This window comes from Pongo pygmaeus, chromosome 10 (genome assembly GCF_028885625.2).
Source record: "Pongo pygmaeus isolate AG05252 chromosome 10, NHGRI_mPonPyg2-v2.0_pri, whole genome shotgun sequence".
Taxonomy (NCBI): domain Eukaryota; kingdom Metazoa; phylum Chordata; class Mammalia; order Primates; family Hominidae; genus Pongo; species Pongo pygmaeus.
Window position 1 is genome coordinate 102,247,007 of NC_072383.2, and position 22,683 is coordinate 102,269,689.

General features: G+C 46.5%; 2 protein-coding genes across 2 annotated transcripts in view; one reads left to right on the forward strand and one right to left on the reverse strand.

The window, feature by feature from the left end:
* Positions 1-22,683, forward strand: part of STAB2 (stabilin 2) — a 182,662-nt gene that overhangs the window by 156,282 nt on the left and 3,697 nt on the right. The window contains exons 55-67 of the mRNA XM_054443474.1: positions 649-775; positions 2,422-2,571; positions 5,170-5,274; positions 6,574-6,681; positions 8,826-9,019; positions 10,436-10,577; positions 13,086-13,219; positions 15,174-15,339; positions 15,484-15,590; positions 18,078-18,197; positions 19,039-19,179; positions 21,178-21,288; positions 22,155-22,283. Coding sequence (XP_054299449.1) covers positions 649-775; positions 2,422-2,571; positions 5,170-5,274; positions 6,574-6,681; positions 8,826-9,019; positions 10,436-10,577; positions 13,086-13,219; positions 15,174-15,339; positions 15,484-15,590; positions 18,078-18,197; positions 19,039-19,179; positions 21,178-21,288; positions 22,155-22,283 — 1,734 coding nt within the window. The remainder of the gene's footprint in view (positions 1-648; positions 776-2,421; positions 2,572-5,169; positions 5,275-6,573; positions 6,682-8,825; positions 9,020-10,435; positions 10,578-13,085; positions 13,220-15,173; positions 15,340-15,483; positions 15,591-18,077; positions 18,198-19,038; positions 19,180-21,177; positions 21,289-22,154; positions 22,284-22,683) is intronic.
* Positions 12,502-22,683, reverse strand: part of NT5DC3 (5'-nucleotidase domain containing 3) — a 90,172-nt gene continuing 79,990 nt past the window's right edge. The window contains exon 17 of the transcript XR_010122682.1: positions 12,502-13,757. The gene's annotated coding sequence lies outside the window, so the exon portion shown is untranslated. The remainder of the gene's footprint in view (positions 13,758-22,683) is intronic.

Here is a 22,683-nt window from a genome sequence, read left to right on the forward strand (position 1 = left end):
GAAATTTGGAGTCCACAGGTATGGGGTCAAATTCCATAATCTTTGACAAATCCTATGACCTATCAGGTTCACCTCTGTAAAATAGAGCTAATAATGGACTCTATGTGCAGGTATTAGGAAAAGTAAATTTTAAAAATGTGGGTACACTGAAGTGCCTGGCACATAGTAAGTGCTCATTAAATGCTGTTTTATATTACTTATTCCAAAGTCAAGCTCTTTCTAGTCTACTAGTAAAATCTATAACAAAAATATCTCTACAAAACAAAATCTAACTCATACCCTCCCTGCCTACAATTTGGGAGCCTTGCCCCACACCCCTTCCGTGACAGGAAGCTACCTCCTTCCCACTCCCTCCCCAGGCAACCATGCCACCTGCAGAGCACGCTAAGGGTCTGAAAGTTCTTTCCCTTGAGACTGGGGAGAAATCTTCCCATGGACCCTAGATCTACTCCCTCCCCCATCTGCGTGTTTCTGGTCTGTTGACTCCCATAGGAAAAATATTACCTTAGAAAAAAAGTTGGCTCACATTGGGAGTCCCATTTTTTATTTGGGCAGTACCTAAGATTCTCCATGAGGGCACAGACTAGAGCCCCAGAGCCCCAGTCCCTGTGGTGGTAAGTGAAGTGATGGTCCACTCTCTTCCCTTAGGGTGTGAAGCAGAAGTGTCTCTACAACCTGCCCTTCAAGAGGAACCTGGAAGGCTGCCGGGAGCGGTGCAGCCTGGTGATACAGATCCCCAGGTGCTGCAAGGGCTACTTCGGGCGAGACTGTCAGGGTGAGGGTGCCCCTTCCCCCCTCGCAACTCTAAAAGTGGTAATATGCTCCTGCTTATTGTCCAGTCTTTGAATGTACCAAAATTACAGGGAGATGGGGGAAACACTGCTAATAATGATTCCCAGACCCCAAAACTCTGAAGAGTTGTGTATCATTCCTTCTACTTTGGCATATTTTTTTATCGAGTTGAGATCCTGCTGTGCATATGTTGTAATTGTGTGTCTGCTTTTTCCCTTGATATTACAGCGTAGACATTTCTGATGGTGCTAAATACACCATATTTCATTTTTGATGCTGTGCAACATGATTTCCATGATATTGATAAGCATGTTTAAAGGCTTTGATATGACTCTCCCTTGGCAGGTGATGTACTGACGCAGTATGTATGGGCCATAATTTCCTGAGCGCACCCCTGTCCCTGGTAGAGGATGTATAGCATTGGGCCCTCTGTTACCTCATCAGGGAAGGGCTCCTTGCCAAAGCACATTTGGGCCCATCCTGAAACCCCTGTGTTAACTTCTAGCCAACAATACGTCAACAGCTGCAGAATAACAAATGCCTCAAAAGCACTTATCTGCTACATGTTGTTCTAAGTAGGCACATTTATTGAGTTTTCTTGAGTGCTTTTTCCCATACATATCAAAACATTTAATCTGGGCAACAACCCCTAGGGAGTAGGTTCCATTGTTGTCTTCCCCTCCCCACCGACTTTTTTTGAGAGAGGGTCTCACTCTGTTACCCAGGCTGGAGTACAGTGGCAGGACCACAGCTCATTACAGTCTCAACCCTCTGGGCTCAAGCGATCCTCCCACCTCAGCCTCTCAAGTAGCTGGGACTACAGGCACATGCCACCAGACTCAGCTAATTTTTTTGTATTTTTCGTAGGCTGGGTTTTCGCCATGTTGCCCAGGCTGGTCTCAAACTCCTGAGCTCAAGAAGTCCATCCATCTTGGCCTCCCAAAGTGCTGGGATTACAGGCATGAGCCGCCGTGCCTGGCCTATTGTCCCCATTTTGTAAATGAGAAAACAGAGGCACAGAGAGGATAAGAAGTAAACCCAAGGTCCCACTGGTCTGTCTCCAGCAGCCGTGATTTTTACTAGCATGCATACTCCATTCATCATAATCTCATTGAGAATACTCTGGGTTGAGAGCCCCCGTGACCACCCAGCTCCACCCTCCATCACTAAAGTGTGGACCATTCATGAAAATCAGTATCATTCTAATATTTGTTCAGTGCTTTATATTTTCAAAATGTTCTCAGTTATAATGCCTCATTTGATCTTCACAATAACAACATGGTATAGGTCAAGCAGACACTATATCATTATTATTATCATCATCATTTAGAGGTAAGAAAACAAAAGCTCAGAGCAAGTTCATTACTCATCCCAGATATCCTCAAATCCAGTGCGCAAACCCCAAATACAGTGCAGAGTTCAGTGTATCACCCTGCCAAGACAGAATCATATCAGATACCATAAAGTTCATATCCCATAGGCCAGTGACGTGCCCTAAATATCCACTGACACTGAGGGCCATGGTCCCTCTGGGCTAACAGAGGTCAGATGCCACAGCACATTTACAAAGGTGCTGAGCTGCTCTGGCTTTGGGACACTGTTGAGTCACTGCTGTTTCATCTCTTCCAGCCTGCCCTGGAGGACCAGATGCCCCGTGTAATAACCGGGGTGTCTGCCTTGATCAGTACTCGGCCACTGGAGAGTGCAAATGCAACACCGGCTTCAACGGGACGGCGTGTGAGATGTGCTGGCCGGGGAGATTCGGACCTGATTGTCTGCGTATGTGGCCCCGCTTCCCCATGCTAGAGCTTGTTTTTTGACTGTGTGGCTCCCTGTCCTTGTCCATGCCATCTGCCTGACCTGGAGGCATCCTTCTTGTCCTTTCTCCCAGCCACACCCATCCCATCTGCCTGCCCTATGTGTTTATTTCCTCCTTGGATGTATTCCCAGTTTCCAATGAAAAAGCTTCGCCTCTAGAAGTGAAACTTGTCCCCAGCAGCCACTAAGGCAAGATGTGGCTGAACAATGTTCATTTGATCATTCAACCAACGTGGATTTACTAAGTCCTTACTAATAGTGAATGCTGACATTGATTAAGTGCCTACTATGTGCCAGGCACAAATGTTTTACAATTCAATCCCCTTAACTACCCTTTGAGATAGGTACTGTTATTATCTGCAAGTAGCAGATGAAGAAACCAAGGTACAAAGAGCTTAAGTGATTTGCTCAAGAGCCAGCAATTTTTCTTTTTCTTTTTCTTTTTTTTTTTTTTTTGAGACAGAGTTTCGCTCTTGTTGCCCAGGCCGGAGTGCAATGGCGCAATCTCGGCTCACTACAACCTCTGCCTCCCGGGTTCAAGCGATTCTCCAGCCTCAGTCTCCTGAGTAGCTGGGATTACCGGCATGCGCCACCACACCCGGCTAATTTTGCATTTTTAGTAGAGACGGGGTTTCTCCATTTTGGTCAGGCTGGTCTCGAACTCCTGACCTCAGGTGATCCACCCGCCTCGGCCTCCCAACAGTGCTGGGATTACAGGTGTGAGCCACTGTGCCCGGCTGAATATTTCTAATGTCTAGGGATTTGTGGTTTAGGGACTGACAGGGACAAAATTCCAGCTCTCAAAAGGCTTACAGAAACAAATTTTTCTAAAAAATAGTTATAAAGGATATAAAAGCAAAGAAGCAGGTAGAAGGGTGAAGAATGAAGGGAGACATTGTTTTAGAAGACACCTCACATAGGGAATATTTGAATAGAGACCTAACAGACACAAGGGGGCCAAGCATGAGGTATGAAGAACAGGCCAATCAAACTTTTGGCAGTGCGGGAAAGACTCCATGACTCCACTGGCCAGTATGGTAGCCACTAGCCACATGTGGCTATCAGGCACCCAAAACGTGTGGCTGAGGAACCAAATGTTTAATTAAATTTAAATAGCCACGCGTAGCTAGTGGACAGTGCAGACCAGAGGAACAGCTTTCCTCGAGGTGAGATGAGCAAGTGCAAAGGCCCTGGGACAGAAGCCAGCTTGGTGTGTACAGAACAGCAAGAAGACCAGGGTGGCTGAGCGGAGGGGGCAAAGAGGAGCAAGAGAGGAAGAGAATGCAATCTGAAGGTCACCAGGGGCCAGATCTTCTTGGCCAATGAAAGGTCTTTAGCTCTATGTGTGACAGGAGGCCAGCGAAGGGTTGTGAACAGAGGGGTGTTGTGAAGAGATTAGAAAGGATGGCTCTGGGGAGGGTATCTGTAGGAGAACAGGCATAGAAGCAGGGCCCCTCGAAGAAAATAATGCAACAATCTAGGCCAGCGCTAATGGTGACTTGCACTAGTGCAGTAGTGCTGGAGGTGGTGAGAAGTGGTGGAATTGGTATATATTTTTTAATGTTACTTTTTTTTTTTTGAGACAAAATCTCTATCACCCAGGCTGAAATACAGTGGCGGGATTATGGCTCACTGCAGCCTCAACCTCCTAGGCTCAAGCAATCCTCCCACCTCAGCCTTCTGAGTAGTTAGGACTACAGGCACATGCCACCATACCCAAATAATTTTTTATTTTTTAAATTTTTTGTAGAGATTGAGTCTCCCTATGTTCCCCAGACTGGTCTCAAACTCCTGGCCTCAAGCAATCCTCCTGCTTCAGCCTCCCAAAGCACTGGGATTACAGGCATGATCCACTGCACCTGGCCACAATTTTACTTTTTTTTTTTTTTTTTAAGACAGGGTCTCACTCTGTTACCCAGGCTGGTATACAGTGGTGTGATCACAGCTTACTGTAGCCTCAACATCTTGGGCTCCCAAGTAGCTGGGACTAAAGGCATGTACCACGACATCTGGCTAATTTTTGTTTGTTGTTGTTGTTTTGTAGATACGGGGTTGCACCATGTTGCCCAGGCTGGTCTTGACCTTCTGGCCTCAAGCAATCCTCCCACCTCAGCCTCCCAAAGTGCTGGGATTACAGGCATGAGCCACCACACCCAGCCAAAATTTTACTTTTAAATAGATTTCTCCATCAGGAAGCCCCAGATGAGATGATCTCCCTAAATGTTCATTGCGCACCCCATGATACTCTCTACTGTGATTATAACATTCATCTCATTTATAATTACATGTTCAACAGCTGGGCACTCTGAGACTGTAAGCCCCATGAGAACAGGGACCTTCTCTATTATGTTCTTCCCTGTAACCTTATCGCTTAGCAGTGCCTGGCCTGTGATAGTCCCTGAATAAGTTATTTTTTAGATGTTTCAATGAATGAATGAATGACTATGACATAAGCATGGTGCCTCCCACAACTGAAAATGCATAGCCAACAAGGGGTCAGGGAGCTGGTTGATTGGGTCTCAACCCCTGATGACTGATCATATCCTAATTTGTTTACAGCCTGTGGCTGCTCAGACCATGGACAGTGCGATGATGGCATCACGGGCTCCGGGCAGTGCCTCTGTGAAACAGGGTGGACAGGCCCCTCGTGTGACACTCAGGCAGGTCAGTCATGGGAGTGGTCAGCTGCTGGCAGCCCAGGGCTGCAGTGGACACTGCCAAGAGCATACAAGTGAGATTGGGAGTCTGAGTGACATCTGAAAAAAGTGACAAAGCAGGTCCACGTGGTAAAAGATGATTCAGATCTGTAGCCCTGGGCCTCAGGAGGATGGAGACTTGCAGTAAAACTAGATGAAAAGATTTAACTCAAACCTATGAAACTAGCATGTCATCCTGTATGATTATAGGACCCACCTCAAGCACAGAATCCCAGATTCAGGCAAGGACTGTGCCTCGTCTTGGTGATTTTGGGGCCCAGATGGGTACGGACACAGAGGCTGAGTGGTTTCATGGAAACCACTTTGAAGGCCCAAGACCAGGGTCTGACCCCCTGGTTCTGCTACTTACTAGATGAATGGCCTTAGATAACCGCACTCTCTGAGCCTTGACTTGCTTATCCTTAAAAAGAACTCCATGCTACACATTCTGCAAGTCAAGGATTGCTGGCAGGGTCAGCGAGCATGGTTTTGAAGTTCCCAGTGTATGCAGATGCTCAAAACAAGCAGCTGCCATTATCACACTCATCATTTTAATCATTGTCATAGCTCGATCCTTACTAGGTGGTCAGTTTTCTGATGTCTCCTTTATACCCGAAGCCCTGTGTTCTGGTAGATCTGAAATGTGCTGGTTGAATTATCCATGTGAATGACTGTCATTTAATCCTCCCTGGGGTCACAGGGCATGGCGAGGCCCTTCCTGTGGGCTTTAGCAACCTGAAGTTTCATGGGTTGCAGCAGTATGGCTAACTTGAGTTCCTCCTCCCTCCTCCCCTAAGCACCACATGGCCTCCTGGCTGCCAGCATGCGCTGTAACCCCAGCCAATACCAAAGCTCCAGACTTCTCCCTAGCTCAGTGATGCCCTCAGAAGGCCGTGGGATTTCTCCTCCAATTTAACCATCTCCATCGGGAACCCCTGTCCTTAGAGCCAGAGAGCTAATCTGCCAAGTTCATTCCTGCTAATAAGTTTTGTGGTATAAAGTTTTAATTGATAGCCCCTAAAGAACATTTTTTCTCATATAAATCTCAGCGACATTGCAGAGATCATGTCTTACTATAAAAGAGTAATTCTAGAATCCCAGAATCTCCAAGGCTAGAAAAGACCTTAGCAAATCACCCCATCTTCCTGCTGTACAGGGGCACTTATGGAACACAGTGGTCATCCAGAGAGAGTCTTGGGAAGTCTCCTTAGATGGGTTTTAACTCTACACCATGGATGCAGAATGAAAGTGGCCCCTTTCTTTGCAGTTTTGCCTGCAGTGTGTATGCCTCCTTGTTCTGCTCATGCCACCTGTAAGGAGAACAACACGTGTGAGTGTAATCTGGATTATGAAGGTGACGGAATCACATGCACAGGTAAGCTACCTTTGTGCACAGGTGAAATAGCAGCGTGGTGTGGGAGAGGAGCAGGACTTGCTCACAGTGTCTGGGCTTCATCCTAGCCCTCCTTCCCGTCTGAGCCACTTCAGCAGCACCTACCCTGTCTATGACTCAGTTTCTTTAATGGGTGTGCTCATGCTTGATCTGCTCACCCTCTAGGTCAGGGTTGCAAAATTGTTTTGCAAACTGGGATGCACTTTACTTTAGAATGTTTTTCTTTTTTTTTTTTTTGAGATGGACTTTCACGCTTGTTGCCCAGGCTGGAGTGCAATGGTGCAATCTTGGCTCACTGCAACCTCTGCCTCCCAGGTTCAAGCAATTCTCCTGCCTCAGCCTCCCAAGTAGCTGAGATTACAGGCACGCGCCACCGCACCTGGCTAACTTTAGAGTGTTTTTCTAACTCTACAAGTAATCCAGCCTTCAAAAAAAATCAGAAAATACACAACACTATTTTTTTAAGTTAAACCTAAACATACTCTCACCACTAGGTGAGAACCACTGTGAACACTGCAATATCCATCTGTAGTACTTAGGATATAGGTTCAGCCATACAGAGACCCAAATGAACAGCGGCATAAATAAGGCAGATGTTTCCTATTGTCTCATATAACAGGCTGGAAGTATTCAGGGCTAATACAGTTTCACTCTGAAAGCTCATTTGGGGGGCTGAACTCCTTTTATCTTGTGGCTCTGCCATCATTCACTCACCTCACCTGAGGTGGCCAATACCATAAGCCCAGCCTGGACAGCAAGATGGAAGAAGAATGCAAACTAGGAATTGTTAAAATCACATCTGCTCCCATCCGATTGGCTGGAATCGCATCATTGGTCATGCCTAGCTACAAGGGAACCTGGGAAATGTAGCCTTTTATTGGGCAACCATGAGCCCACCTGAAAATCTATTATTATAGAAAAAAAGAGACTAGGTTGGGAGCAATGGCTCACACCTGTAATTCTAGCACTTTGGGAGACAGGGGTGGGCAGATCACTTGAGGTCAGGAGTTTGAAACCAGCCTGGCCAACATGGTGAAACCCCATCTCTACTAAAACTACAAAAATTGGTCAGGCATGGTGACAGGTGCCTGTAATCCCAGCTACTTGGGAGGCTGAGGCAGGAGAATCACCTGAACCCAGCAGGCAGAGGTTGCAGTGAGCTGAGATCAGGCCACTCTACTCTAGCCTGGGCAACAGAACAAGATTCTGTCTCCAAAAAAAAAAGAAGAAGAAGAAGAAAACAGAGACTAGGTATTGAGGGAAAATTAGCAGTCTCAGCCCCATGTAGTTTCTAATATTTTTCATGGGTAAATATTCACAGAGATATATACTTTCTTTACAAAAATTAGATCTTGCTATACCTGTTCTTTATTCAGCTACGAGGCATTCCAGAAGTGAGTCAGCATTCAACAATGGCAACAAAGACCTAGATTCTCTTTTCCCACCCTCCCATCCTTAGAATGAGTCTTCTTGTCCTTGTATTTATTCTTCCAGGGTCTCAAGTGGCTACATAAATGCAGATGGCTTTTCAGCTACTCCTGAGGCTAGAGCTAATCTATTGTTGGGTCGATATTTGGGGGACCATAAAAACAAAGGTTCTAAGAGGCAGCACAGTGAGGAAAGCATGGATTTTTGGAGCCAAACCAACCTGGGTTTAAATCTTCAGCCAGGCCACATTTTAGCTGTTTTACCTTTGTCAGGTCAGTTAAGCTGAGTCTCAGTTTGTTCATCTATAGAATGGGAATAACAATGTCTATCTCACAGGGTGCTCAATATTGCACTAACTCGACACCACACACACACACACACACACACACACACACTGTCCTAACATTAAAAATCCAAATTTATTCTGAAAACTGATACCAAAGTCAAGCCTGGAGGTATATGACAAAGGGGGCAGAAGCGGACAGATGTCATCAGGCTTCATCTATGAGGGTGTCACAAAAATATTCATGCTGCAAAGGCCAGCACAGAGGCCACAGGGCATGGAGAGAGAAGCACGAACACACAGGGGCCCATTTACTCACCCAACACCACTAGTGCTGTGGTGACCCATACCCTGACCTGAAGCCCTAGTTCCACAGAAGGTGGTAAGTTGAGCCCTCTCTCCTCTGCTCTTGCAGTTGTGGATTTCTGCAAACAGGACAACGGGGGCTGTGCAAAGGTGGCCAGATGCTCCCAGAAGGGCACGAAGGTCTCCTGCAGCTGCCAGAAGGGATACAAAGGGGACGGGCACAGCTGCACAGAGATAGACCCCTGTGCAGACGGCCTTAACGGAGGGTGTCACGAGCATGCCACCTGTAAGATGACAGGCCCGGTGAGTCGCTCTTTCCCAGGGAAATTTGGGAGCCGCCCCTTGGGCTTCGCTCCTCCTTGCCTTTCCACCTCCCGTACTCTGCTTATCTCCTGGACTCTTCCTAAACATTTTTTCTAGCACAGTCTGTTTCTTGTTAAAAGTCATTGGGCTAAATGCAAGGTAGTCCCCTAGGCAGAAAAAGGACATCCATGGAAAACTGGTTGAATTCTTAAGTGTATTGCTTAGTTAACAGTAATGTACCAACATTAATTTCTTAGCTCTGACTAATGTGCTATAGTTATGTTGGACATCAGGGGAAAGTGGGTGGAGAGTATAGGAGAGTTCTCTCTTTGGCCACCCTTCTATCTATCTAAAATTATCCTAAATAAAAGGCTTATTAAAACAAAAAGCTGGCCAGGCACGGTGGCGCACGCCTGTAATCCCAGCACTTTGGGAGGCCGAGGCAGGTGGATCACGAGGTCAGGAGATCAAGACCATCCTGGCTAACACGGTGAAACCCCATGTCTACTAAAAAAAAAGCAAAAAAAAAAAAAAAATTAGCCAGGCGTGGTGGCGGGTCCCTGTAGTCCCAGCTACTCGGGAGGCTGAGGCAGGAGAATGGCATGAACACAGGAGACAGAGCTAGCAGTGAGCCGAGATCACGCCACTGCACTCCAGCCTGGGTGACAGAGCAAGACTCTGTCTCAAAAAAAAAAAAAAAAAAAAAAAAAAAAGGCTGGTAAGATGTGGCAGGAAAAGTGCAGAAAAGATGATGCAAGATAATGTCCATTCCTGGTTATAAATGTGGTTCTAGAGTCAGATTGCTTTTGCGTCTTACCTCCTGGACTAACAAGCTGTGTGACCTGGAGGTGGCTAATTACTCTCTGAGCCCCAGTTTTCTCATTTGTAAAGTGGGCCTCGTAATAATGCAGACATCATAGAGTTATTGTGGGGATTAAAGGAGATCATTCATTGATTCAACCAGTGGTCATTGTGCACCTACTATGTGCTCTTGCAGTTCCCAGGGTTACAACAAAAAGACAGAGTCCCTGCTTTCCTGGAGCTTGTGTGCAAGTAGAGAGAGGGGGCAATGCACTGTACAGAAACAAATGCATGGAATATTTTCAGAGAGCACAAGGAGCTCTGTGAAGAACATAAATCAGGCCAATGTGATAGAAGGGAATGGAAAAGCTACTTATGTAGGGTGGTCAGGCTGTCTCTGAGGAAGTCACATTTGAACTGAGATGTAAAGGATGAGGTTTCATCATAAGCCTGCATAAAAGCAGGATGTAGCAGTTATTCCCACTGGACACGAAAGGCACACTCTTTTGGTCTATCTGAACACCTCCTAGGCTGGACATTGGTCCCATGGGCACTTGGGCATCCTGGGGTCCTAGAGAAGGAACTTTTTCATCTCTTCCCACTCTCCCTCCACAGGGCAAGCACAAGTGTGAGTGTAAAAGTCACTATGTGGGAGATGGGCTGAACTGTGAGCCAGAGCAGCTGCCCATTGACCGCTGCTTACAGGACAACGGGCAGTGCCATGCGGACGCCAAATGTGTCGACCTCCACTTCCAGGGTTCGTGTGACCAGGGCCTATGGCCCAAAGCACCCTCCTCTTCAGGCCTGGGGAAGGGACCCTGAAGGGAAAGAAGAAAAACAAAACAGGCCAAGCCTGGTGGCTCAAGCCTGTAATCTCAACACTTTGGGAGGCCAAGGCGGATGGATCACTTGAGGTCAGGAGTTCGAGACCAGCCTGGCCAACATGGCAAAACCCCATCTCTACTAAAAATACAAAAAATTAGCCGGTTGTGGCGGCACGTGCCTGTAATCCCAGCTACTCAGGAGGCTGAGGAAAGTGAAAAGCCACGTAGAAGTGCAGAGGCATGGGCAATTGGACATCTTGAAACCCAATGGAGGAGGCCAGAAAGGACCCACAAACATAGTCCCTAGCCAAGGCAGAGGGACTTCAGTGGTTCAGAAAGTGACTCAGGGCACTGCACTTTATGGCTGATCAGTATGTACTGGATCTCTCCAGGGTTGGGTTTGTTTGACAGATGTGGTCTCTGGTGGAGACTTCCTGGAGGCTTGAATTGGGCTAGAGGAGCTAGTAAGGCATTTCTGCTGGCCGGGATAGCATAGCCAGGAGAGAATGATCAAGGGTCAGCTGAGAAGGATGAAGCCATGAGGAAGAGACATGAAGGCTGTGACCCCCTAGTAGCAGGGTCTGTACTGAGAAAAGGAGTGAGATGAGGTTGAAAGAACTAACAATGGACATAGAATAGAGAAACGGAAAGGCTCAGTCATGACATAAAGTTTCCATCCTAAGACCAAATGCAGTGGTGGTGCTGGGTTAAAGCAGCTGGGGAGGGAAGGTGACGAGAGGTTTGAAAGCTTTGTTGGGGATATTCTATGGTCTAGGTACAGGGGCACTTCCAAGCAGAAAGATTTTATGGGCAATTGCTACTTAGCATGGGGACAAAAATGCACAGCTGGGACCAGCTGATCGGGAAGTTATTTGCCCCTGGGACTGTGAAGTCAAGAAGAGCTTGGCTTTTTCTTTAGGACACAATTCATTGAGCCTGTCCCACCTGTTCCCAAAGCCCACTTCCAAGTGGAAATCTACCCAGTTCATAGAGTGTGGTCCAGCTTCTCCCATGGGCTTTTCTCTTCTGTTTTCTTATGAATGCCAAGAAAATGTTGGCAGTGATACTAAGTGACTGCACATCACGTTGGACCTCCCTTCTGTTGGAGCTGTGTGGTTACCATTAGCTTGGAAGAATGCCCCAGCTTTCCCTGTAGGCACAGTTACAGAACCATCCCACATTCAGGAGGAAGCGCCTGCCCTCACATGGTTCATAGGAGGGCAAACTGCCTTCATGATTTGCAGCCGATTTGGTAATGTGTGCAGCAGACAGCCTTAAAATAACTCATACTGAGACCTGATGGTTCCATTTCCAGGACCTCATCCTACAAAAATAATCTGAGAATTGAAAAAAGATAAGCATACCCATCCCACCATTATTTAACATCACAGAAAATTAGAAATAACATATATATCTAATAGTAAATGATGATAAAACATATTGATATACATCTACTCAAATTCATTGTAAAGTATTTTGTTGTCTCAATAAAGAGACAAGGAACACTTTTCCATACTTCTCCAAGCTGTTAAATTGGTGTTTGCATTTCAGATATGGCCAAGATCATTTGACTTACGCACTGTGCTATTGAAATATGTTCAAACAAGAAAAACTTAGTCGTCTTTGGTGTAGAAAGTATCATTTTTGTGGCATTATACAATGAACTTGACAATATAAAAATGTGACTTGCTTCTTGAACTATTGCTGGTCTCTTCACTGAATTGTTTGGTTAGGAAAGATATCAGCTACGAACCAATGATAAAAATCTTCCAGTATATTAGGGGGAAATGAATTTTTAAAACTTTTTTTAAAGGCACAGCAGGGGTCAGAAAACACACACAGCCCTGGGCAGAAACTCACTTTAATGTGTTTTTTATAGCTGTAAAAGTCACAACAAATTTTTCAATTATAAGTATGGGGAGGAGGAGAAAATCATGTTACAAGAGAAATTTTATAATATTGGGATATAATTATGATTTAATGTTAAGTTTTAAAAAGATTTATGAAAACTACATTGGCAGTATGCTACCACATTTAGAGTATATATAACATGAATAAATAGGAAAGAAGATTGAAAGAATGTCAAATTATATCAAATTAAAAATTTACCAAAAAATAAAGTAAAATTCTAGAAGAAAATACACCAAAATGTTAGCCATGGAGTAATGATTATTTCTGGAGAATAGAATTGTAAGTGGTTTTTGCTTATTTTTTTACTTTTCTGTATTGCCCTAATTTCTACAATGAACATATGCTCGTTTTATAGTTAGAAAAGAAATATTTTAAATGATGTACTTCAACATAACTTGAAGGGAAAGTGGCTTCTGGAGACACCTTGGGGTATAGCTGGCCTTCATTTTGAAAGTCCTTCAGAGTCCATTGTTGGAAACACTGCCAATCTGGTGGGCTGACCTGGGCGATTCCTCCTCTTCCTCATCCAGATACCACTGTTGGGGTGTTCCATCTACGCTCCCCACTGGGCCAGTATAAGCTGACCTTTGACAAAGCCAGAGACGCCTGTGCCAATGAAGCTGCGACCATGGCAACCTACAACCAGCTCTCCTATGCCCAGAAGGTGGGTCCTCAGTTAGCAGATTCTGTGCAGACAGAGTCTGCAGGGGCGGAAGTGCAGCCCCTTCTTAAGATGGGGGAGACTTGAGCTGTTGCCTTCAAGCAAGGGAGTGCAGGTAGCTCCTGGAACAATGCTAACAGTCACCATGTCCATTTATTGGGCATCTATTATGTGTCAGGGACTGTGCAGGGTGCTTCGCGGATATTATTGTTCATCCTTACATCTTGGAGGCAGAGCAGGTGTTACTTACTATTCCCATTTTATGGATAGGGAAACTGAGGCTTAGAAAGTTTAAGTATAGTGTCCGATGTCACCCAGCCAAGAGGTGGCAGATCCAATATTTAAGGGTAGACCTGACTCTTAAAAGTCTATTTCAACCATGACATTCAACTGCCAAGGCAGAAGCGGAGACTGGAAGTTCATCCCTCACAGCTGGAAACCAGAAAGACAGCAATACCCACGAGCCTAGGGCGGATCTCCCCGAACCCACAAAACAGTGGAGTTTCCCTGGAATAGCTGGGGCTCTCTGTGGCCGGAGGGACTGTGAAAAGAAAAAGTAGAGACTGCACAAGCTTTCAGATATGGCAGGAAGGAAACGGAGCTCTTTGATCAGGTGCTGCTCTCTTAACCTCTAAAACTAGAAGTCCTACCCATTTGGAAAAGCTAGCAGGTTGGAGTTCCAGGCTGGTGGTTTATCACTGGGAGCAGAGGAGATGAATGCCTAGTAGGTATTATTTTAAAGCCCCTTCTCCAACCGCCATCACTAACAAATCTCTACTTTTTCAGACCTGGTATTTCTTTACCAAGGAATAAAGCCTTTGATGCCAGGACCCAGACTCAAGGAGAATCTGAATCTCTGCTCTCCTGCTTGCTGGTCATATGGCCTTGATCAAGCCACTAAAATCTCTGACTTACCTGGAATGTTTGTGGAAGGACTAAATGTAATATGGCACACAGTAGGAACTCAATTTTTAAGATTATTAAAAGATCTGGAATAGTAGACCACCTGGGTTTGAATGCCAGTTCTGCCATTTACCAGCTGTGTGACTTTGAGCAAGTTACTACTCTTCGCCTCAATTTTCTCAATTGTATAAGGATTTAAAAAGTTCCCACCTCATAGGGTTGATTGAGAGGTGCTGACACATGTAAAGCTCTTGCAAGAGAACCTGACCCCAGATAAGCCCTCAATAAGCATGATGATGATGATGGTGGTGGTGGTGATTATGATAATGGTGGTGGTGATGATGGGGAGGATGACAATAATTATAATAATGATGAGAGCAATGATGATATTATGATGAAGAATTAGAGTTCTAGGCCAGGCGTGGTAACTCACGCCTGTAATCCCAGCACTTTGGGAGCCAGAGGCAAGTGGATCACTTGAGGTCAGGAGTTTGAGACCAGCCTGATCAACATGGAGAAACCCCATCTCTACTAAAATACAAAAATTAGCTGCACATGGTGGTGCGCACCTGTAATCCCAGCTACCCAGGAGGTTGAGATGGGAGAATTGCTTAAACCTGGGAAGTGGAGGTTGCAATGAGCCAAGATCATGCCACTGCCCTTTAGCCTGGGTGACAGAGCGAGACTCCGCCTCAAAAAAAAAAAAAAAAAAAATTAGAGTTCTATCATCAGAGTTCTATCAACCCATTAGCAGAAAAATTTGCACCTAGTATAAATGGATGACAGCAAATTCTTTCTCAAGAGCAGAGAGAAGATAAATGAGTGTGAAAGACCTGGGCACCTACAAGAAAGAGAGGACACTTTTGTTCACCCAGTGGCTCAATCAATCAATCAACATCTAATGACCACCTACTGTGTGCCAGGCACAGAGGTGCAATAGGCAAAGTGAGACTTTATGGGTTTTATGGCCTAACAGGGGAATCAGACATTAACCAAATGATGCCACAACACATGAAATTGCAGCTGACCCATGGCCCTGTCTGTATCCCTGCAGGCCAAGTACCACCTGTGCTCAGCAGGCTGGCTGGAGAGTGGGCGGGTTGCCTACCCCACAGCCTTCGCCTCCCAGAACTGTGGCTCTGGTGTGGTTGGAATAGTGGACTATGGACCTAGACCCAACAAGAGTGAAATGTGGGATGTCTTCTGCTATCGGATGAAAGGTAACTGCCCCAGCTACACTTCAGGTTCTGGGCCATGCAGCTGCTGAGCAATCCTCAACCTGGCCAGTCACTCCCCAAGCAGAAGCAGTGCAGCCCTGGCCCCTGCCTTACTTGTGGGGGACCCTGTGTGCCTCTGCCCTCCAGATGTGAACTGCACCTGCAAGGCGGGCTATGTGGGAGATGGCTTCTCGTGTAGCGGGAACCTGCTGCAGGTCCTGATGTCCTTCCCCTCACTCACAAACTTCCTGACGGTATGTACCATGTCTGCTTGGTTTGCCTCAGGCAGGGAGGGGTTGCCTCAAAGCAGGTATTAGAGGGGTGAGGCCTTAAGAAGCTGAAGGCCACAGTCACGGTTAAGAGCATGGGTGCTGGACCACCTTGCCTGAATCTAAAGCCTAGTTTTGCCACTCACTTGTAAAACCTTAAAGAAGTTACTTTCCTCTCTGGGACTCAATTTCCTCATCTATAAAATGGAGATGGTAGTAGCATCAACCATGTAGGATCATTGTGATCATTAAATGAGTTAATAGTTGTGAAGCATTTAGACCTGTGATCTGTACATGGAAAATTCTATGTTCATGTGAGCTGGTATTATCATCTCTGTTTGTATCTGGAACAGTTTAAGAGCATGATCTACACAAATGACACTCTTTAATCTTCTTCATGGATGTAGTTAGCTAAGCCTGCCTGGTGATCACCCAGTGAGCCAAATTAACATGGAGTCAATTTGCATCTTGCACTGCACTTAAAGTCACGTCAATATTCTACAAGTCATATCCAGCGAAGAGAAAGCCCCATCTGGAGAAAGGTTTGGTGCTGACTGATCAAAGAACTGACCTAACAGTAATAATGACAACAACAATAACAACAGCTAACATTTCTTGAGCATTTAAGAGGACATTTCATTCAAGCCATAGAATGTAAGTTCCATAAGGGAAAGGATTTTCTTTGCCTTGACCACCATTGTCTCCCCAAACCCTCAGAGAGTAGCTGGCACATGACAGGCGCTCCATAAATACTTGTTAGAAGGACTAAATCCTCATGCAACCGTATAAGGCCACTTCTATATCCACGTTTTAGATGAAGAAACTGAGGCTTAGCAAGGCCAAGGACACAGCCTAACTCATCAGAGCTGGGCTCAATCTCAGACTGCCTGGTTCCAGCCTCCCCGTCATGCTTTAGAGTACGGAACAAGGACAGCCTGGGCCACTGTTCCCAGTAGAATCTACAGTCAGTGACTGCAGGAGGAAAGGGCACTGAGCATGAGTGTAGGGCTTGTAGGATCCATGTGGAAGTTAGACCAAAGACCCCAAAATGGAGTCTTTGTCCACAGACCAAAGATATCCATCTCACTGGTCTAAAAATCAGGGCCACCATTAAATACACTAGAGATGAACACCCAAACTAATCTTTCTGCTGTGTGGGAGCCTGGCTTACAACAGCATTTCAAAGAAAAGATGGTGTCAGAACAAAACATTTTCAGCAAATTACCTACCTTCTCTGGGCCTCAGTAGCCCAGAAGGAGAAAAAAAAAAAAAAAATATATATATATATATATAAATTAAAAATATATATTAAAGTATACAAATATATATTTTAAAAATTATATATTAAAATATATATTTTAAAAATTATATATTAAAAATATATATATTTTTTGCTTTTGTTTTTTTTTTCTTAAGAGAGTCTTGTTTTGTTGCCCAGGCTGGAGTACAGTGGCATGATCTCGGCTCATGGCAGCCTCAACCTCCTGGGCTCAAGGGCTCCTCCCACCCCAGCCTCCCGAGCAGCTGGGACTACAGCACACACCACCACACCGGCTAATTTTTTAACTTTTTGTAGAGATGGACTCTTACTATGTTGCCCAGGCTGGCCTCAAAATCCTATGCTCAAGCTGCTCTCTCACCTCAGCCTCCCAAAGTGCTGGGATTATAGGTGTCAGCCACCACACCTAGCCTGCTCAGTGAATATTCAGCACTTACCATGTGCTTGAGATATATCAGTGAACAAGCAAACAAACAATAAATGGAACAAACACATCAATAGTATTGAGTGCTAGAAGGTGATAGATCCAGATCCTATGGAAAAAGTGGAGCAGGGCTGGGGGGGCACCCCAGGGTCCCCCTTCTGTCTGAAGTGATGAGGGAAGGCTTTGGGGAGAAAGTGACATGTAAGCAAAGTGTAAACAGGGGAGAGGGAGTGAGCCATGCAGACTTAGGGGAAGAACATTCCAGGCAGAAGGAACAGTCCAACAAAGGATGAGCGGCAGGAGCGTGCCAGGCAAGTCTGAGGAAGAGCAGGGAGGCCCCATACGGCTAGAACAGAGTGAGCAAGAGAGGACAGCCAGGCCCGGGGTCGGAGAAGCGACAGCAGCCACATGCTTTGGGCCTCGTGAGCCGTTATGAAGATTTGGACTGTTCCTCTGAGTGAAGTGGGGGGCCACTGCAGGATTTTGAGGAGACTCGAGATTTGATGCACCTTTCAAAGGGCTGCTCAAGCAGCCACATGGAGGATGGGCTGTGACGTGGCTGCGTCTTAAACCATAGGATTCACTGAGGAAAGGAAAAGTCCTCAAACTCTCCCACGGCGCAGGCAGAAGACACAGCAAAGGAGCAGCAGGCTGAGTTGGCTGACACCATGAATATTCCCACATGGGTGATGCCCTGGGCCCTTTTTCAGCCACCCTGGTCCCTGCACACCAGGGCTGGCCCCTCTGATGACTTCCTTCTTCTCCCCAGGAAGTGTTGGCCTATTCCAACAGCTCAGCTCGAGGCCGTGCATTTCTAGAACACCTGACTGACCTGTCCATCCGCGGCACCCTCTTTGTGCCACAGAACAGTGGGCTGGGGGAGAATGAGGTGAGTTGAGTCCCTGGTACCTTCACTTTAGACTAGCATGTTATCTATCACCACAACAATGCTGTGTCATAAATTACCTGAAAACTCAGTGGCCACACATTTATTTAGCTCACAGATCATCTGGAGATCAGTGGCCACTCCCTTGGTCTTGGCACACTCGGGTCTGAGACCAGCTGTCAGCTGCTGTAGCTGGGCCATCAATGGCTCTGCTCCATGGAACTCTCATCGTCCAACAGGCTAGCCCAGGCGAGTTCTCAGGGCAATGGCAGGGAGTGACAGAGGCGAGAGCAGGCCCTGTCCTGACAGTGCTTCTCAAGCCTGTTTGATCACATTTGCTAATGTGCCCCTGGCCTGATAGGTCACATGACTGAGCCCAAAGTCAGCATGGGGGGCAAAGGGGCAGGGGTGCAGGGAGCGGGGAAGAACCAGGGCCACTGATGTAATCTGTGTTCCACATATTGCGGAACTTCATATCACGGCACACAGAGGATTGGCAATATTTATTCAATTCACGCACAGGTGGCTGACCTAAGGCTCTGACAGCCCCACCAGCCACCTGAGGGCTGAGAAAAGCAATACCTCTGTCTACCTCAAGACACCGCTGGAAAGCTCTGCTCTAGACAATACAAATGACATTCAATCCCACATCCTAGCTATAGGTGGCCTCTGGCAGAGCCCAAACAACCAGAAGCCTGAGAAAACCTTGACATTTCCTGATCTCCACATGGAGGTAGGAAAGCCTAGGCCGTGAGAAGCAATTTTCTTTGTCATCCCCATCATTAAAAAGACAAAAAATTGCTTGGCCTTTGAGGAGCATTCTGTGTTTCTCCTTTTTTCTCAGACTCTGTCTGGGCAGGACATCGAGCACCACCTCGCCAATGTCAGCATGTTTTTCTACAATGACCTTGTCAATGGCACCACCCTGCAAACGAGGCTGGGAAGCAAGCTGCTCATCACTGCCAGCCAGGATCCACTCCAACCGGTATGAAGTCTTCTGGGCTTCTTGGGAGAACAGGAGATAATGCATGCAAAGTTCCTGGCATACAGTAGGTGCTTAATAGATGGCATCTATTATCATGCAAACATAAACTCTAAACCTGCAGATAGGGGATGGTGTTAACTGCCCACCACAGCATACCACACTGACAACTTGGCAGCCCCTACCCCTTGGGAAATAGGCCAGCCTCAGAAGCTGGTAATGGGGAAGGATAATGAACCCATTTTAAAGCTGATTCTCCGCCTTCGTTTCGGTCAGCTTGTCAGCCTATTCCAGGCATTAACATGAGCTCCAAAGTCAAATGACCCCAGTATGAATCCCAGTTCTGCCACTTGCTAACTATAAGGACTTAAACAAGTTATCCAGCTTTCCTATGTCTCAATTTCCTCATCTGAAAAATCAGGGTGATGGTGATGATACAGGTCATTATTTTCATGATTGTGATACAAGGGAGGAAACACTTATTCTACCCTCTTAGGGTCTGTGGCTGGGCCTGAGAATTAAATAGACATACGATAAACAGGAGAGAAGCATACGCATTTTATTTAATCTTTTATGTGAATCAAGGGAACCCTCATATGCAAAATAGAGACCCAAAGAACAGTTGGGATCAAGAGCTTATATACTTTTTAAAGAAATGATACATTTGTGGAAAATTGATCAAATGAAGAGCTTTAGGCTAAGGGCAGTAAATTGTGGCATGACTAAGAAACAGATGGTGGATATGAGTGGAAGATCAGGAGTATTTCAGTAGATTTGTTTGTACAGATCCATTTCATCATCTACTCCCAGTCTCCAATAAGGATGTTCTTCTCTTCTGAAACAGAAGGGGCACTTTCTCATGGGAAGTTGTATCACCTGCTTTTAGGTAGACAGCAGGTCAGGGAACCCTTCCTGCAACTGCCGCTTCTCAAGTGCCTTCTGCTCAAAATAACCAATATGCCAAAATGGTGTGTGTGTGGGGGCGGGGGGGGGTTGTTGTTTTTTAGACAGTCTCTCACTCTGTCACCCAGGCTGGAGCACAGTGGCACAATCTCGGTTCACTGCAACTTCCCCTCCTGGATTCAAGCGATCCTCCTGCCTCAGCCTCCCGCGTAGCTGGGACTACAGGTGCCCGCCACCATGCTCAGCTAATTTTTGTATTTTTAATAGAGATGGGGTTTTGCCATGTTGGCCAGGCTGGTCTTGAACTCCTGGCTTCAAGTGATATGCCTGCCTTGGCCTTCCAAAGTGTTAGGATTACAGGCGTGAGCCACCATGCCCGGCCCAAAATGGCATTATTTTGGGGTGACATGTTCTAAGCCCCTTCAGTGTAGATGATGGTGATGATACTGATGGAGATGACCATGGTGGTGATGGTGGAGGTGGTGATAACCATGATGTCGGATTCAAGTTCTGAGACATGCAGAGAATAGAGCCCGACAGGTAGCAAGTGCTTAATAAATATTGGTTTTAAATGTTTATCTCATTAAATGATTTCTATTTAAGAGCAGTTTAGACTAGTGTCTCTCAAAATTTAATGTGCATTTGAATCTGCTGGAGATTTGTTAAAATGAAGATGTGATTCAGCAGGGGAGGGGGCACAGGGCCTCAGCTTCTGCCCACACAAGCCAGGAAATCACATTGGGACATCACTTAAAATTACATCTTTTCTAAACAGCGTGGTGTGATGTTCAGTGCATGGACTCAGAGTCCACAGGCATGGGGTTTGCCACTTACTCCCTGGGTGATCTGGGTCAGGCCACTTTCCTTCTGATCACTCATCTATCAGACAAGTGGGTTGGACAAATGACCCATAAGGTTCTCTGCAGCCCTCAGATCAGCTTGTTGGCACAGGACAACTGATGTGTCCTGGGCTGCCTATCAGTGGAGACAAACCTGAAACCTGGGCTCAGGGGCCTTGGGAAAACTGAACAACTTCCCTCCATGGACGGCTGCCCGCTCAGAGAGTGAAAGCCATCAACCCTCTTCTCATTTCCCTAGACGGAGACCAGGTTTGTTGATGGCAGAGCCATTCTGCAGTGGGACATCTTTGCCTCCAATGGGATCATTCATGTCATTTCCAGGCCTTTAAAAGCACCCCCTGCCCCCATGGTGAGTATCTAGGGTCCCTGATAACGGGCCAGGAGGAGCCCTGGTGCCCACTCACCAACAGGCAAACCATTACCAGAAGCCCTGTCCTCTGCCCTCTTCCTCCAGAGACTGGAGGAGCCTCCAGCCTCCAACCTCCAAGGTAGCTGGCTTCAGGACTGCCCAACCCTGCTTCCTGCCATCCCCACTCCCAAGCATTAGCAACACAGCACCAGTCACCATTAATATCTGTTGAATGAAAGGGGGAGGATGGGCCAACAAAGGAAGTGCTGGAAGGGGAGTAAGAAATCCTAAGCTTTGGTTTGGCCCCTCCACTTCGTAGCATCTCTGAGTCCCAATTTTCTCATCTGCAAAATGGGGCTCATAATGCCTCCCTCCTGGGTTTTGGGGAGGACTATAAGTTAAAAATGGAAAACACTTAGAACAGCCCCTGACACATAGTACATGCTATGTAAAACTTGGTGACGGTGGTTGTTAGTATTCTTTTTCCCAAAAGCATGAGGGGAGTGGGTGAGCTGCTGGAGAGTTCCATAGCATAGTGGTTAAGCACAGAAACTCCAAAGCCAGACTGGGTTCAAAGCCCACTTCCACCACTGACTGGCTGTGTGATATTGGGCAAGTGCTTCACCGCTCTGTGCCCCACTTCTCCCACAATAACTGTCCCTATCTCTTTGGGTTATTATCACACTTCAATGGGTTATTTCATGGAAGAGTATCAGACCCTGGCAGTAGTAAGGGCCAGATACATGTTAATATATCAGTATTTTTATCCCCACTGGCTCCAGAATGCCTCGGGCCACCAAGGGTTCCCCTTTTGGGGAGTCAGAAGTTTTCAGAATGGGCCCCTTTCCTTTCCTTTCTGTGTTCAGACCTTGACGCACACAGGCTTGGGAGCAGGGATCTTCTTTGCCATCATCCTGGTCATTGGAGCTGCTGCCTTGGCTGCTTACTCTTACTTTCGGATAAACCGGAGAACAATCGGCTTCCAGCATTTTGAGGTAAGAGAGAAAGATGGGAACATGATGGGGTCCTCTCCAAAAACCCACTCCCTGGACCTGGGCTGCTTCAGTCGGTGGCCACGCCAGAGTCCTCACCCAGAAGCAGTGTGTCACACAGTAGCAGGGGTGGCCACCCACTCCACGCTTACTGCTGCTTGGATGGGGTCCCTGCCCTTAGGAGGAACAGCAGTGGTGGTTCCAAGCCCCTCTTTCTGGCTGAGACAGGGCTTGGCAAGGAGAGAACACACCCTGAGCCTCTGTGCCAGGGGTTTGGCCTGGAGGCACATTCTCTAGGACCTAGGAGTCTTGTTCACCTTGGAGGATTCACTACACAAGCACACCCCATGACCTAGCTTGGGCTTCAAAACTAGCTCTGAGGACTGGGGGACAGGGCTAGGGA